At 41.8% G+C, this 12,958-nt stretch overlaps 1 protein-coding gene across 1 annotated transcript in view; it reads right to left on the reverse strand.

Annotated features, from left to right (window-relative positions):
• Positions 1-12,958, reverse strand: part of LOC138611130 (voltage-gated inwardly rectifying potassium channel KCNH6-like) — a 141,878-nt gene that overhangs the window by 6,336 nt on the left and 122,584 nt on the right. The window contains exon 18 of the mRNA XM_069684082.1: positions 291-378. Within this exon, the coding sequence (XP_069540183.1) occupies positions 291-378 (88 nt within the window). The remainder of the gene's footprint in view (positions 1-290; positions 379-12,958) is intronic.

Below are 12,958 nucleotides of genomic sequence, written 5' to 3' on the forward strand. Positions count from 1 at the left end.
TGCAGCTGCAGCCGTGTTACTTTATTTTTCTTAAAACATGCTCGTATTCGCTGAACGTCCGCATGAGGATTTCGAGCTCCACTGGTGTGACGTAGGAGGACCTCTTTTTGTGTACCGTTGCCATGGTGGTACTCAGTGTTGATTGAACTAACTCTGATCAGCTGTTCTGAAACCAAAAAGCCAGCGAATTTTAACTCAGAGAAAGTCAACCCACAGTCCGGGGTTACACTGAGGGTTTGTTGAACCTCCTTTCTGAATCGGACCCCAGGTGTGTCTCTGTGGAGGTGTACCTGTGTGAGTGGAGGAGAGTTTGTGTTTCCTCTGAGGTCGACCCTCACAGTCAGAGTCACTCAGCACACCGACAGCTTCAGTATTCACCTGCACACAGGGAGAGAGGGGCATCATTACCAACAGATACCTCTGCGTTCTGCAGCTTCACAATCTGTTTTTTTTTTTTCATTGTTTTTATTGCAGTTTTTGTTTCCATTCAACAAACAAACAGTTTCTACAAAACTAGACACAAAACAAAACAAACACGACAGCTCTTACATGAGAGATGAACATATGGCATCATACAAGAGGTGGTGAATCAGTCTTACAGTGCACGAATGTCGTTCAAGTCCACAGCAGTCCTTTTAATAGGGTGGAGGAAAGGTCTGGACCGATATAGTCCAAAAATGGGCGCCATACATGACGTTGGTAAGATATTCTAAAGGAATCAGTTCAAAAATTATTTTGCGCCAACCGCAGACAGAAGGAACCTTGTCACTGACCCACTGCAAAAGAATATCTTTCCTAGCTGCAAATGTTAGAATATTATACAATCCTTTGTTGACTGCTGTTTTCAAATAGTCACTTGGAAGACCTAGAATCAGGGACATGGGGTCCATTTCTATATTAATATGAAAAATTCTCTCCAATTCACTTATAATTTCAATCCAATATCTTTGAAGTTTATGACAAGACCAGAAACAATGAGTCAGAGTTCCCACATCAGTTTTACACTTGAGACACAGAGGGGAGAGAGAGCGGTTGAAGAAATGCCTGCGGTGAGGTGAAATATGTAATCTGTGTAAAATCTTGAGTTGTATTGCTCTTGTCCGAGTGCAAATTGAAAACTTTTTTCCAAGAGACCAAATGGTATCCCACGTTTCTTCATCTATGGTCACAGACAACTCCTTCTCCCACACACCTCGGACCCTCTGCGCATCAGTAGTAGAAAAAACATTAAGTACATGGTAAATTTCTCAACAACAGATATTTCAGGGTGATCAATAAGGGTTGTGCTATGAATGATATAATGCCTTATTTGCAAAAAGCGAAAGAAATCTTGTTTGGACAATTTGTAATTGTTAGTCAGCTGTTCAAATGACATAAGATTATCATCTGAGAATAGGTCACTGAGGGATTTAATATTCTTATTAGACCATTGTTGAAAACCAGGGCCCGAAGAACCAGGGGGAAAAGCAGGATTATTTATTATTGGGGTGAAAATGGATGTTATATTTGATCTTCCCTCAAGACGGCGGACAAGCTGCCATGCTTTTAGAGTGTTGATTGTTACAGGATTTGCACAAAAAGCTTTGATTTCTTTAAAAGTATTAAAAAATAATAGGTCACTTAGTCTGCACTGTGATAATGCTGTCTCAATATCCATCCAGCTTGAAGTTTTAACCTTAACCCAGTCGTTTACAAATCTTAAATGGGCACAAAGTTGGTAAATTTTAATATTAGGTAAGTCCAGGCCACCCATCGAACTTGGTAGATATAATACTGCCATCTTAAGCCTAGGTCTACGCTTGTTCCAAATAAAAGAGCTGAGCCACCCATTTATATCCTTCAACACCCTTTTAGAAAACAAAATAGGAATCATTTGGATAGGATACAATAACCTAGGCAACACATTCATTTTGACCAGGGCAATGCGTCCTAACCAGGAAATAGGAAGTGACATCCATTGCTCTAGGTCCTGCTTAATTTTACAAAATAAGGGTGCAAAGTTGGCTTTATATAGTTGATCAAAGGATGGGGTGATGAAGATTCCTAAGTACACAAACCCATGTGGAGACCATTTGGAAGGAAAGGAAGGTACAGTAGTTCGTATTGTTGAAAGAGTACCAAGGGGCATAGCCTCTGATTTAGCCAGGTTGATCTTATAACCAGAGAAACAACTGAATCTGTCAATCACATCAATAAGACCTGGTACAGATGTTTCAGGGTCGGTCAGAAGGATTAGAACATCATCCGCGTATAAGGTTATTTTATGACACAGCTGTCCAATCTCTAAACTACGTATTGTGGGTGTCACCCTTATGGCCTCAGCAAGTAGCTCTATGGCCAAAGCGAATAGGAGGGGCGATAAAGGGGAACCCTGCATCACCCCTCTGTGAGTATTGAAGTATTCAGACCTGAGTCCATTAGTCAAGACTGCTGCCTGTGGTCTAGTATAAATAATTTTGATCCATTTTATAAAGTTCTCCCCCAAACCAAATTTACCCAGTGTATACAGTAAGAAAGACCACCAAGGAGTGATTGAACATATCAAGAAGAGGATCTACAAGAATATTGTGGAACTGTTTATAAAATTCACAACAGAAGCCATCAGGTCCTGGTGACTTTCCATTTTGTAATGTATTAATAGCTTTGATCACTTCAGTCTTAGTTATGGGACTATTAAGGGCAGTCTTATGCTCTTCTGACAAATTTGGCAAATCTAATTGGGCAAAGAAATTGTCCATTAGTTGCTCTCCCCCTGGAGCTTGTTCAGAAGAGTACAGGTTTTTGTAAAAATTCTTAAAACAGTTATTTATCAGTTTATTTTCGTATACCTTGTGGCCACCTTTATCAGATACAGCTGCAATAGTTTGGGATTCTGCACGCTTCTTAACATAATAGGCCAGACATTTGCCTGCTTTATCGCCGTGCTCATAAAACCTCTGTCTAGTATATTTCATTTTCTTCTCTGCATCCCTGGTAATAAGGCAATTTAGAGCTGTTCTGATTGCCGTGATTTCTTGCCACAATGGTGGTGATGGAGAGGCAATATATGCTTTTTCTTTATCCGTCAATTCACTCTAAAGATTTTTGTTTCTCCTGTCTTTGGCGCTTTTTTATTGCAGAGTACGAAATAATTAATCCTCTGGCATAAGCTTTGCATGTTTCCCATAAGACGGAGGCATTGCTGGCCGATGAGGTGTTGATTTCCAGAAATGCTTTAAGTTCAGTAGAGAAGTTGGAGGTAAATTCCTCATCTTTAAGAATAATGGTATTAAGTCTCCAGTGACGAGACTGATATTGTTTTGAGATTAAAGTCCATAATTACTCTTGTGTGGTCGGATATAATTATACTGGTTATGTCGCATGATAAAACTGAATATAAGTCAGTTCTTAGCAGAAAAAAATAATCAATCCTGGTTTGACACTTATGTGGGGCCGAGAAAAATGTATATTGTTTATCAGAGGGATGGGTGCACCTCCGAGCATCAATAAGCCCAAACTCCTCACATAAAGCATGGAGCGTGTTGGCCTGAGGAGAGGGGGGCACGTTACTATGTGGAAATTTGTCAATAAGCGGATTTAAAATTAAGTTAAAATCACCGCCAACAATAACAGTGGAGTTAGAAAGGAATGGAGCTAAATCCAGAAACATTTTGGTAAGGAAGGTGACTGGGTGGGCAGGTGGAAAGTACACATTCATCATTACAATATTTTGACCTTGCAAAATTCCTTTGATTATCACATAGCGACCATTCAGATCCTTAACACAGTCAGATATTATAAAAGGTAGGTTTTTCCTAATCAACACTGCTACTCCCCTACTTCTTGTTGTAAAGGATGAGAAATACTTGTCCGAATGGCCCTTGTTGTAACTTTAAATGCTCTGTGTCTTCAAGATGTGTCTCTTGTAACATAGCAACATCTATATCATCCTTCTTTAGACATGTAATTATTTTTCTCCGCTTAATAGGGCTGTGGACACCCCGTACATTCCAGGTGCAAACTCGCAGCTTATTCATTGTTGGTATTATTCATGTATCATACAAAGCATATTGAGCCAAGAGATCCACCACACACTGGGTAAGAGTAAAATAAGCAAATAAAGAAAGAAGAACAAAGAGCTGTGCAACAAAACATTCAAAAAATAGTAATTTGGCAACAACCCTACTAAACATGTAGGGAAAGACCGTCCTACTCCTGCCTGAGAGCCGACAGGTACCACATGCGCTTAACACGCGCCTACTCATAGACATAAACACACTACAGTCTGTCAAGAAAACGGCGAAGTAGAACATTTCACCTGGTTGATTATAAGCAGTAGGAAAGAAAAGGGGCATAGTCACACACGCCTGAATTTGGCAGATACTCACATTGCTTCATAAGGCACAGTCCAGGCACAATGTTAAACAAAAGGTATAGTCCGGTGGTTACAGAGATTTAGGGTAGCGATTCCACGTAAGTCGCAGCTGCCCTCCGGTGTGCTAAATCTCTTCACCACACCGTTGACAGACAGTATCAGTGTAGCGGGGTATAGAAGGGCATAATCCACGTTCTTCCTCCTCAGACAACCCTTCACCTCGTCAAAAGCCTTGCGTTTCTTGGCCACCGCCGCTGAGTAATCATTAAAGAAGGAAACTCTGATCCGGTCCGCTGGCTGGTTCGCCTCTGTAGCAAGGCGCCGGGCTGCGGCCATCACTCGTTGTTTATCAGCGAAGTTGTGAAGTTTCATGATGATGGTTCTGGCGCGTTGGTTAGTGCCCGGCCTCGGTGCTAGGGAACGGTGAGCGCGGTCCAACTTGATCTTCCCGGTTTTAGTTGTGAGATTGAGATAGGAGGGGAGCCAAGTCTCCATGAAAGTGACTTGATCCTGTCCCTCCGTGCCCTTGGGCAGCCCAACCAGACGAAGGTTACATCTGCGGCTGCGGTTCTCCAAATCATCTATGTGATCTGCCATGTCGGTTATTTGTTTCTCGAGCTTTGTCACTTTAGCCTGCAACACATCCGTTGTGTCTTCCACGCCTGAGATCCGTGTTGCCAAAGCCTGCATCTGAGATGTTTGTTCGCGTATAACAGCAAGCACAGTGTTGACCTTAGCATCCAATGACTTTGTGATGTTGTCAGTTATCTTGCTCAAAGCCAAAAGAATACTTGGGTTCACATCGCTCCCGGATTCCTCGACCTCGGCAGCGGCTTCCACCTCGTTAGCATCTTCAGGTTCAACCACAGCAGGCTCCATAGCGTCGCTAGCATGCTCCTCCGAAGCAGTATTTTTCTTAGATTTGGAGCGAGGCATTCTCAAAAAATATTCACCCAGGCTCATTATAGAGTTACTCCTACGCACGCTTATAACGTTTCACCAGGTGAACACGTATTTTAGACAGATATTTCAGTAAACCTCACCGGATTCCAACAGGCGAGGTGTTCACACTACGACGCCATCTTGCCAACCACAGAATTCCTTCACAGTCTGTTAAAGAGTCTGTTGAAGAGAGAGCTGCAGTGTGACTGATTATTTCTGATATTCCAGCTTCATAATGCACACATTCAAAAACTCTGCACATCCTTGCAGAGGCACGTAGGTTCACATCTGTTCATAACTGGTTAGTTTTCACTGATGGCATCCACAATGCAGCACTGATATCGAAATGTTATGACTATAACTTCTGTTTCCTGAAGGAGAGGAACGAGCTACAACACATATAGTATGGGATATCGCACCCTCGCGCGGCCTGACTGAAGACACCTTTATTCACGCCTTTATGCAGATCATCTGTAGTAGCATGTGAGGCTCCGCCTGCACATATAAACATCTGTAACTACGGTCATCCTCAGTTTGATAGCCGCTCTTCACTGAGCCCAGCTTTGGAGCAGGGCAACCTTCAGGGAACAGAAGTTATAGTCATAACATTTTGTTCCCTGAAGGAGAGGAACGAGGTACACCACATATGGGAACTATATTCACGCCCCCTGGAGCAGCTATCAAACCAAAGTCAAACCTCCAGAACTGTAGTAAATCCTAGACCCAGCAGAAAGGACAGAATGTGCCACCAAAGGGGCTGTCGCATCCAAACAATAAAACAAACCAAAAGTGTGTGGTGATGACCAACTGGCGGCAGCACAGACATCACTCACAGATAGTTGCGATGCCCCTGGTCCAATGTGCCCTGTACACCGGGGGGCCAACGGAAGACCTCTTTTGTCTTAAGCCAGGGAGACAGCCTCAGACAGCCTCCACTATACAGTGATCCAGCCTCTGTTTCGAGAGGACTTTGCCCATGGCTGGATTAGCAAACCAGACAGCAAACAGCTGGTTTTTTCTAGGTCAAAACTAGAGGCAGAGCATTTCAGCACCCTTTTTGGTTTTTATTAAACCTCACCTCTTCATGCTCTCCTTCACATTTTTAAAGAAACACAAAATATCAAAGCATTGCCTTACCTGTAGCTTAAAATCAAAGACTTCACTTCTTCTAATTTCACTTTAGTTGCTCGTTGGCAGTTTTGGCGGTGCCTTTTCTGCTGAACTGATTATGATACAGCACTGCCACAACATCGGCGTAATGCTGTAATTGCAGTTAGAAATTACAAATGTATCAGGTGCTGTCCTTGTTAGAAAACTGTGTTAATTATAAAAACACCCATCAGCCCATAGAACGCTCCCTGTTGTTTGCCTTTTCACGATCATTCCGTTTAAGCGCTGCGCAAAAACTCTTAGGCGCTGTGCCTAAGCCGAGGGCTGAACAGGGAGAAACATTATATTATATAAATATAATATATAAATATATATATATATTATATAAATCAGCATCATTAATTTGTTTTTGTCTCCCTCTCTATCAGCAGTTTTTCACTGAGTCATTTCCAAAAAAAGTTGTATCACAGGCATCTGAAACAGCCAGAAAACTATTTAAAACTATATAAAAATATTTTTCGAAAGAAAACCTTAAATATTCAGTTTTTTTCATTCACAACACCATCAAGAAAATAAGAATATTTCAAATGTGATCAATCTGGTTAAAATGTGCAAATATTTCAACCATAAGCAGTCCGTTTGCCAGAGCCAGATGCTTGGCATCATTTCTTGGCTGCAGGTTCATTAATGTTTGTGGTTAGGTTCTGAGCTGTGGACACTCAGGGTGGAGTGAGGGTGTGCTTACACAGATATGTGCTTCCACACGTGCAGAGCAATCGAGCTGCCGTAGGCGGAGCTTGGGGCATCGTTTTGGAGTTCTGTCAGCTCCTTTGGATGTTTACAGGTGCTCTTTTCATGTCAACTACAAACGGATTACTGAGCTGTTCAAATTTAAATTTCTGAGCTCCAAAGTCGGCAAAAAGCCGTGTGAACTCTGCCAGGTCCGCAGTTGTTCAGTTGGGAACACAGTGGTGGAGACCTGGTTTGTCTGGCAACAGGAAAAGTGACCCAAGTTTCCTTGCTGCACCTGACCCTCCCACAGGCGCAGCTTGTCTTGTACAGCTCTCACTGCTTCTGATTACACAATCCCTACCCTGAAGCTCGAGCTTCACACAGCCGGGGCTCGCAAGTCTTGATTGGCCGCTGTTGCAGTGCATTCTAGGATGTGTAGTATCAGCGGTGTGCGTGCTGTATACCGGTGGGCCAGTTATGATACACAAATCATGCACATTCAAACCAATGTCTGTCACGTCATCATCATCATGAGGAGCAGCCAGCTCAAGCTGCGACTGGCTGGCGCTCTCGGAGAACTCTGGCTAAAACTCAGCTAAGCCCTCAACATACTCGATGTGGTCAGCCCAGTTACCAGTGCGGACTTCAGCCTCCTCGCCGTCAGACGAAGCGGGGTCCCTCAACTCGGAGAGGAGTCTTCCCCGCACTTTCTCCATGTAAGTGACCCCCCTCTCCAGGGATGAGTGCCTGAGCACAGGCTCCGTCAACGCTCTACTGGCGTGGACCATCCCCAGACAGATGGGACATGCATTGTGCTGGTGGACAGAAGACTTCTTCTGTGCCTGTTTAAGCTTGGTGCTTATTAGAGAATATACAGTATGTACTTCCTTTCGTTAAACTTTGACAGGTCTGACCTTTGGTGACCCCTACCTCTGGGTGAACCCAGGCCTGGTGAATGAGGCCACACACACACACACACACGCACACACACACACATACACGCACACACACACACACACACACACACACACACACACACACACACACACACACGGCGTAGTGGAGGATTCAACTAGCAATAACGTTGGTACACAACAATTGTGTACTTTAAGGCGGTCTCTGTAGGAATGAGTTGGGGAACGTAATGCGGCCACACACACACAGGTTGGTCACCTTTATATACATAAAAAGTAAGGTGTAAAAGCAGCTGTACATCCTCAGAAGCCAAGAGACAAGAGAAGAGAGTTTTCCAGAGAAGAACCGCAGCAAGATCGTGGTATTATACATGGTACAAAATACAACTTCTGAGATGTTTCTTCTTCATATCCAATTAAACAAACCATCTATGTATTTTAAGAGAGGTTCAGGTTGCGCGGAGGTTCATCCTGCACCTCACATGAATTTCCAGCATTCCCTGTTGAGTAATGTATTTTCTCTGAATGTTATACTGTTTCATTCTAATCATTGTGTTTCATTCTATACTTCTTAACAATTGAGATTGGTTCTGAATAATAATTATATTTTGTTGAAAGTTATTTTAACTGTATGTTTATTTTCATTCTTAAAATAAAGTATCAATGTGACAATAATGCAGCATGGGTTGTGTGCCTTCAACTTTGTGCAAACTCTCAGTTTCAAATTTAAGATTCTGCATCATAAGAGAAAAATGTTAAACCATCTCTTTACACATGTACATGTTAATCTTTGTGACACAGATGGTAGCCTTTATAAAAAAGCATTAACTACAGTCAAGCTGAACAGTTCTGACATTATACATTCATTAGCAAAAAATGGCCTATTTGAGGGCTATTGGATGATGCAAATTAGTGACTATAGTGTGCATAAATGCTGCATTAGGTTTACACTGATACTTAGCAGCTATTTCTCTTTATGGGTTTCACATATCCCAATATGGTAAACTTGTCAACATTTATCATTTCTCTAGTATATTAGCATTTTTGATGGTTATTATAATAGTGATGAACTACATACAGCTTGTCTCAGAATCACGAGTAACAGATTTATTAATTTGTGTATCAAGTTTTTTTCTGAACGTTGCAGTCTAAAACTGAAAAATTAGTCAGCACTTGAACTGTCCATACAGACAGAAATTCTCATCTTTTCCTGCACTGAATGACACTTGACCTTTTAGAATTTAATTTAACAATGCTTTACCTGCTTAGCTTGTGTTCAGGTAAACTCTGTGTTGGTTGGCTTAACTTATAACCCAGGTTCCAACAACCAAGAAAAAGAAAACATTACAAAAGTTGAAAAACAACTTAAACACACACTCCCTTAATCCTAAACTGAATTTCACACTTACTCTTGATGCACTCCTGACAAGTGACATTACTTTCATTATGATAAACTACAAAGACACCTTATCATAGGAAGTCTTCTTTAAGACCCCATATAAGATAAACCCAAACAACAACAATATGAGCACCAAAACAAAATTATTATTCATTGGCTGAGTAGACTGCATAAAGTATTGCATCTCTTTGGATCATAGTCAAAAGGGTTATCATAACCTTCGAGGACACATCATTTTTTGTTTACAGAAAATGACTTTCCTGTGATGATTTTAGTGTGCAAGCACAAGTGTCCTGAGAGTAGAGTTTATAAAAAGGTACTTTTACTTTACCTTTCCATGTGCCAGATAAATACTGTTAGTGGTTACCTTACTGTGGGCACATTTAAAAAAAAGGAAAGATTCTGTCTGCAGGTCTTTGAAACAAAAAAGCTGTTGATGAAAGTAATTATGATCACAATAAGTCGTTTTCACTGTGTTTATAAACATAGCTGAATATAGTTGGAATATTCACAAAATTGTTCCCATCAGAAAGTCTGTCCCTGATAGGAGGAGCAGTACATCTGTATGTGAGAACACTTTGGAAAGGGCCTCTCCTTCAGAGACGGTGATGTGTCTATCAACATACACAGGCGACGGTTTCTGGAAGCATATTCCTCCCTGACCTGATGAATATATTATAAAACTAAATGAAAGGATTTTATATATTTGTATATCATATTCAGTAATACACAAGTTTAATGATTGTTGTCAGTGCCACCATGAAAACCTTGAGCAACCAAAACTATCTCGTCAGTGGAAACACTTAGATATGCGTTTTTTAATTTGAAAACAATCACTGTATCTACAGTTCATCTTTATCGCTGTTCATACAAAATATGTACACTGTGTTTAATGGCAGTCAGGGTTATTTTTAATTTCCTCTGCTAAACATGATTTCTTAACAAGATGAGAGGATCAATACCATTCTAATACATCATTGTGAAACAAGCCAGTAAGCTTGTCTTAACAAAGTGACTCAACGCAGAGGTAAAAACCTAAACTGCTCTGTACACAGTTTTAAACATCATGGCCATCAGAGCATTCATCACTTTGTTTGGTTTTATTTTAACAGCATGCTGGATTTGTATTTAGCATACGATTTGATTGTGGCAATGATCTGTTCATCTAACCCCTACAGATCATATAACAAAGTAAAAATAAATCAAACAATGATCATGCATTGTGTTACTAGACCCCTATTTCTATTCTCAACCATGCATTAACATATTAGGGGAAAAAAATCCTAGCCTAACCCTAACCTCAACCGAGCCAATGAGACTGGAGTTAGCCCGAGCCGATGAGAGAGGAGTTAGCCTGAGCCGATGAGAGAGGAGTGAGCCCGAGCCCGAGCCCGAGCCGATGAGAGTGGAGTTAGGCCGAACCTATGAAAGAGGAGTTAGCCCGAGCCGATGAGAGAGGAGTTAGCCTGAGCTAATGAGAGAGGAGTTAGCCCAAGCCGATGAGAGTGGAGTTAGCCTGAGCCAATGAGAGAGGAGAAGGGTTAGAGAGGTAAAAATAAAAAGGAGAACATTTGAGCTTGAGACATTACTGAAAGCAAAAAAACAAACCTAACACTAGAACCGCCAAGCACTTTTTTTCTGTATTACTTTGGCCAACTTCGACTTTGTCTGTATCCTTGTTCTTGTTAATGGGCCAATGACATCATCACTTTACATCTCTATAGGTGCATGCAATGACACCTTACGACAAAGCCAGATAGATGCTCTCTAATAACAGCCTCTGGCAGATGGTACTACCATTCAAGTCATCATGTATCTCTGGGAAAGGAGCCGACCGATGAATTTGTCTTGGAGCATTTCTATTCTGAATGCAGAGTATTCCAGACTTCATTACGTGTACTCGTCACTGCTTGGTTGAAAATGAAAATCTCTTCCTCAGGAGCCAGACCTCGAGGGAGATTCTGACAAACAGAGGCAAAGACATTTTTTTTTTTAAGGATTACATTTTATTATAATATATGTACAAGAAGTCAAAGAACATTTTAGGAACAACATTTTAGGTTTGCACTAAGACAGACACGGGTTGTTTTGAACAACACATCTATAAACAAAGCATATAAAGTAAACAAATTATACACTTTCAAACCAGACTCTTTACTCATCAATCTCTTTCCATGGCATACAGAATGGGATCTAACAATTTTCAAAATCTCCTTGAGTCTACAGACTTCGACATTTCTGATGAGGGCTAAACATCACTCGCCCTGTTTTAAATCAACTGATCCAAAACACGAACTAAATGAAGAATGACTATTTGGTCCTCTATATATGACAAAAAATGTCTACAATAATTACACATCATTCCCTTCCCAAAGGTCCACAGCTTTAGCCAACACCCAATTCATGGTTTCGTCTCTTCCAATCAGCTTGTCGTGAACCATTTCAATTTTGTCTTCGATGTTTCTCAATCTTTTGAGACTGTGAAGACTGGCCTTGGAAGCACTGTGGATCCTGTCTTCAGACACCTGGATGTGGTATGACGTCAGTTGGATGGCAGGAATAAAACGAGGTGTCCAAAGTCTTTTCATCAACTCGCCATGTTGTCTGTAGTAATAGTGTGGAACCACATCACAACATTGGTGTTGGAGCTGACTTGGATGTTCCACTTTACATCCGAAACAGGCTTCGTGTTTATGTTTATCCAGAACATTGCTCAACAGTTCAACCACCACGGCTCTCACCGTGTTCAGAAAATGGAAAGACAGCAACCCATCCATTTCACTTGCCTCTGCTCCTGGGAGAGAGCTGGGTGGTGAGGGACTTGGCCATGAGTCTGCTGAAGAAGATGAAGAAGACAAAGGGCCTTCGGGTGTAGCCGGTAGAGAGGTAGATCCCCAAGGTGTGCTTGGTAGGGGTGAGGATCTTGGACTAGTATCTGTGTCTATGGCTCAGTGGTAGAGTCGGTCGTCTTTCAATCGGAAGGTAGGAGGTCCGATCCCCAGCTCCCTCAGGCTACATGTCAAAGTGTCCTTGGGCAAGATACTGAACCCCAAATTGCTCCCGGTGGCATAGCCAACGGGTATGAATGTGATATCTGATTGACAGTTGGGCACTTTACGTAGCAGCCTCTGCCATCAGTGTGTGAATGGGTGAATGTGAAATGTAAGGGAAAAGCAGCTTTGAGTGGTCGTAAAGACTAGAAAAGCGCTATATAAGTACAGTACATTTACCATATCCATTTAACTTTTCGTCTCCCACGCGCTGCTGGTTAAAACATTTTTCCGATGACCCTTTGTTGGAGATGGAAACTCCTCTTTCACTCGTACGGTTGTGTGTGTCTGTCTTCTGTGGCAGGTTCCTTTTCTTCAAATCTTTGGATTATTGAGGGTCACTGCTGCTGCTGCTCAGCCGTTGGTTGTACCATGGTTACTCCGAGATTGTTTTTACCCACCAGATTTAACACCGCCCAGTCCGTGGAAGTGATCGTTGCTTTCCCTGTGAGGGGTC

Source organism: Semicossyphus pulcher, unplaced genomic scaffold, assembly GCF_022749685.1.
Source record: "Semicossyphus pulcher isolate SPU_LCO1_2020_fin unplaced genomic scaffold, fSemPul1.0.p SCAF_7, whole genome shotgun sequence".
Classification (NCBI taxonomy): domain Eukaryota; kingdom Metazoa; phylum Chordata; class Actinopteri; order Labriformes; family Labridae; genus Semicossyphus; species Semicossyphus pulcher.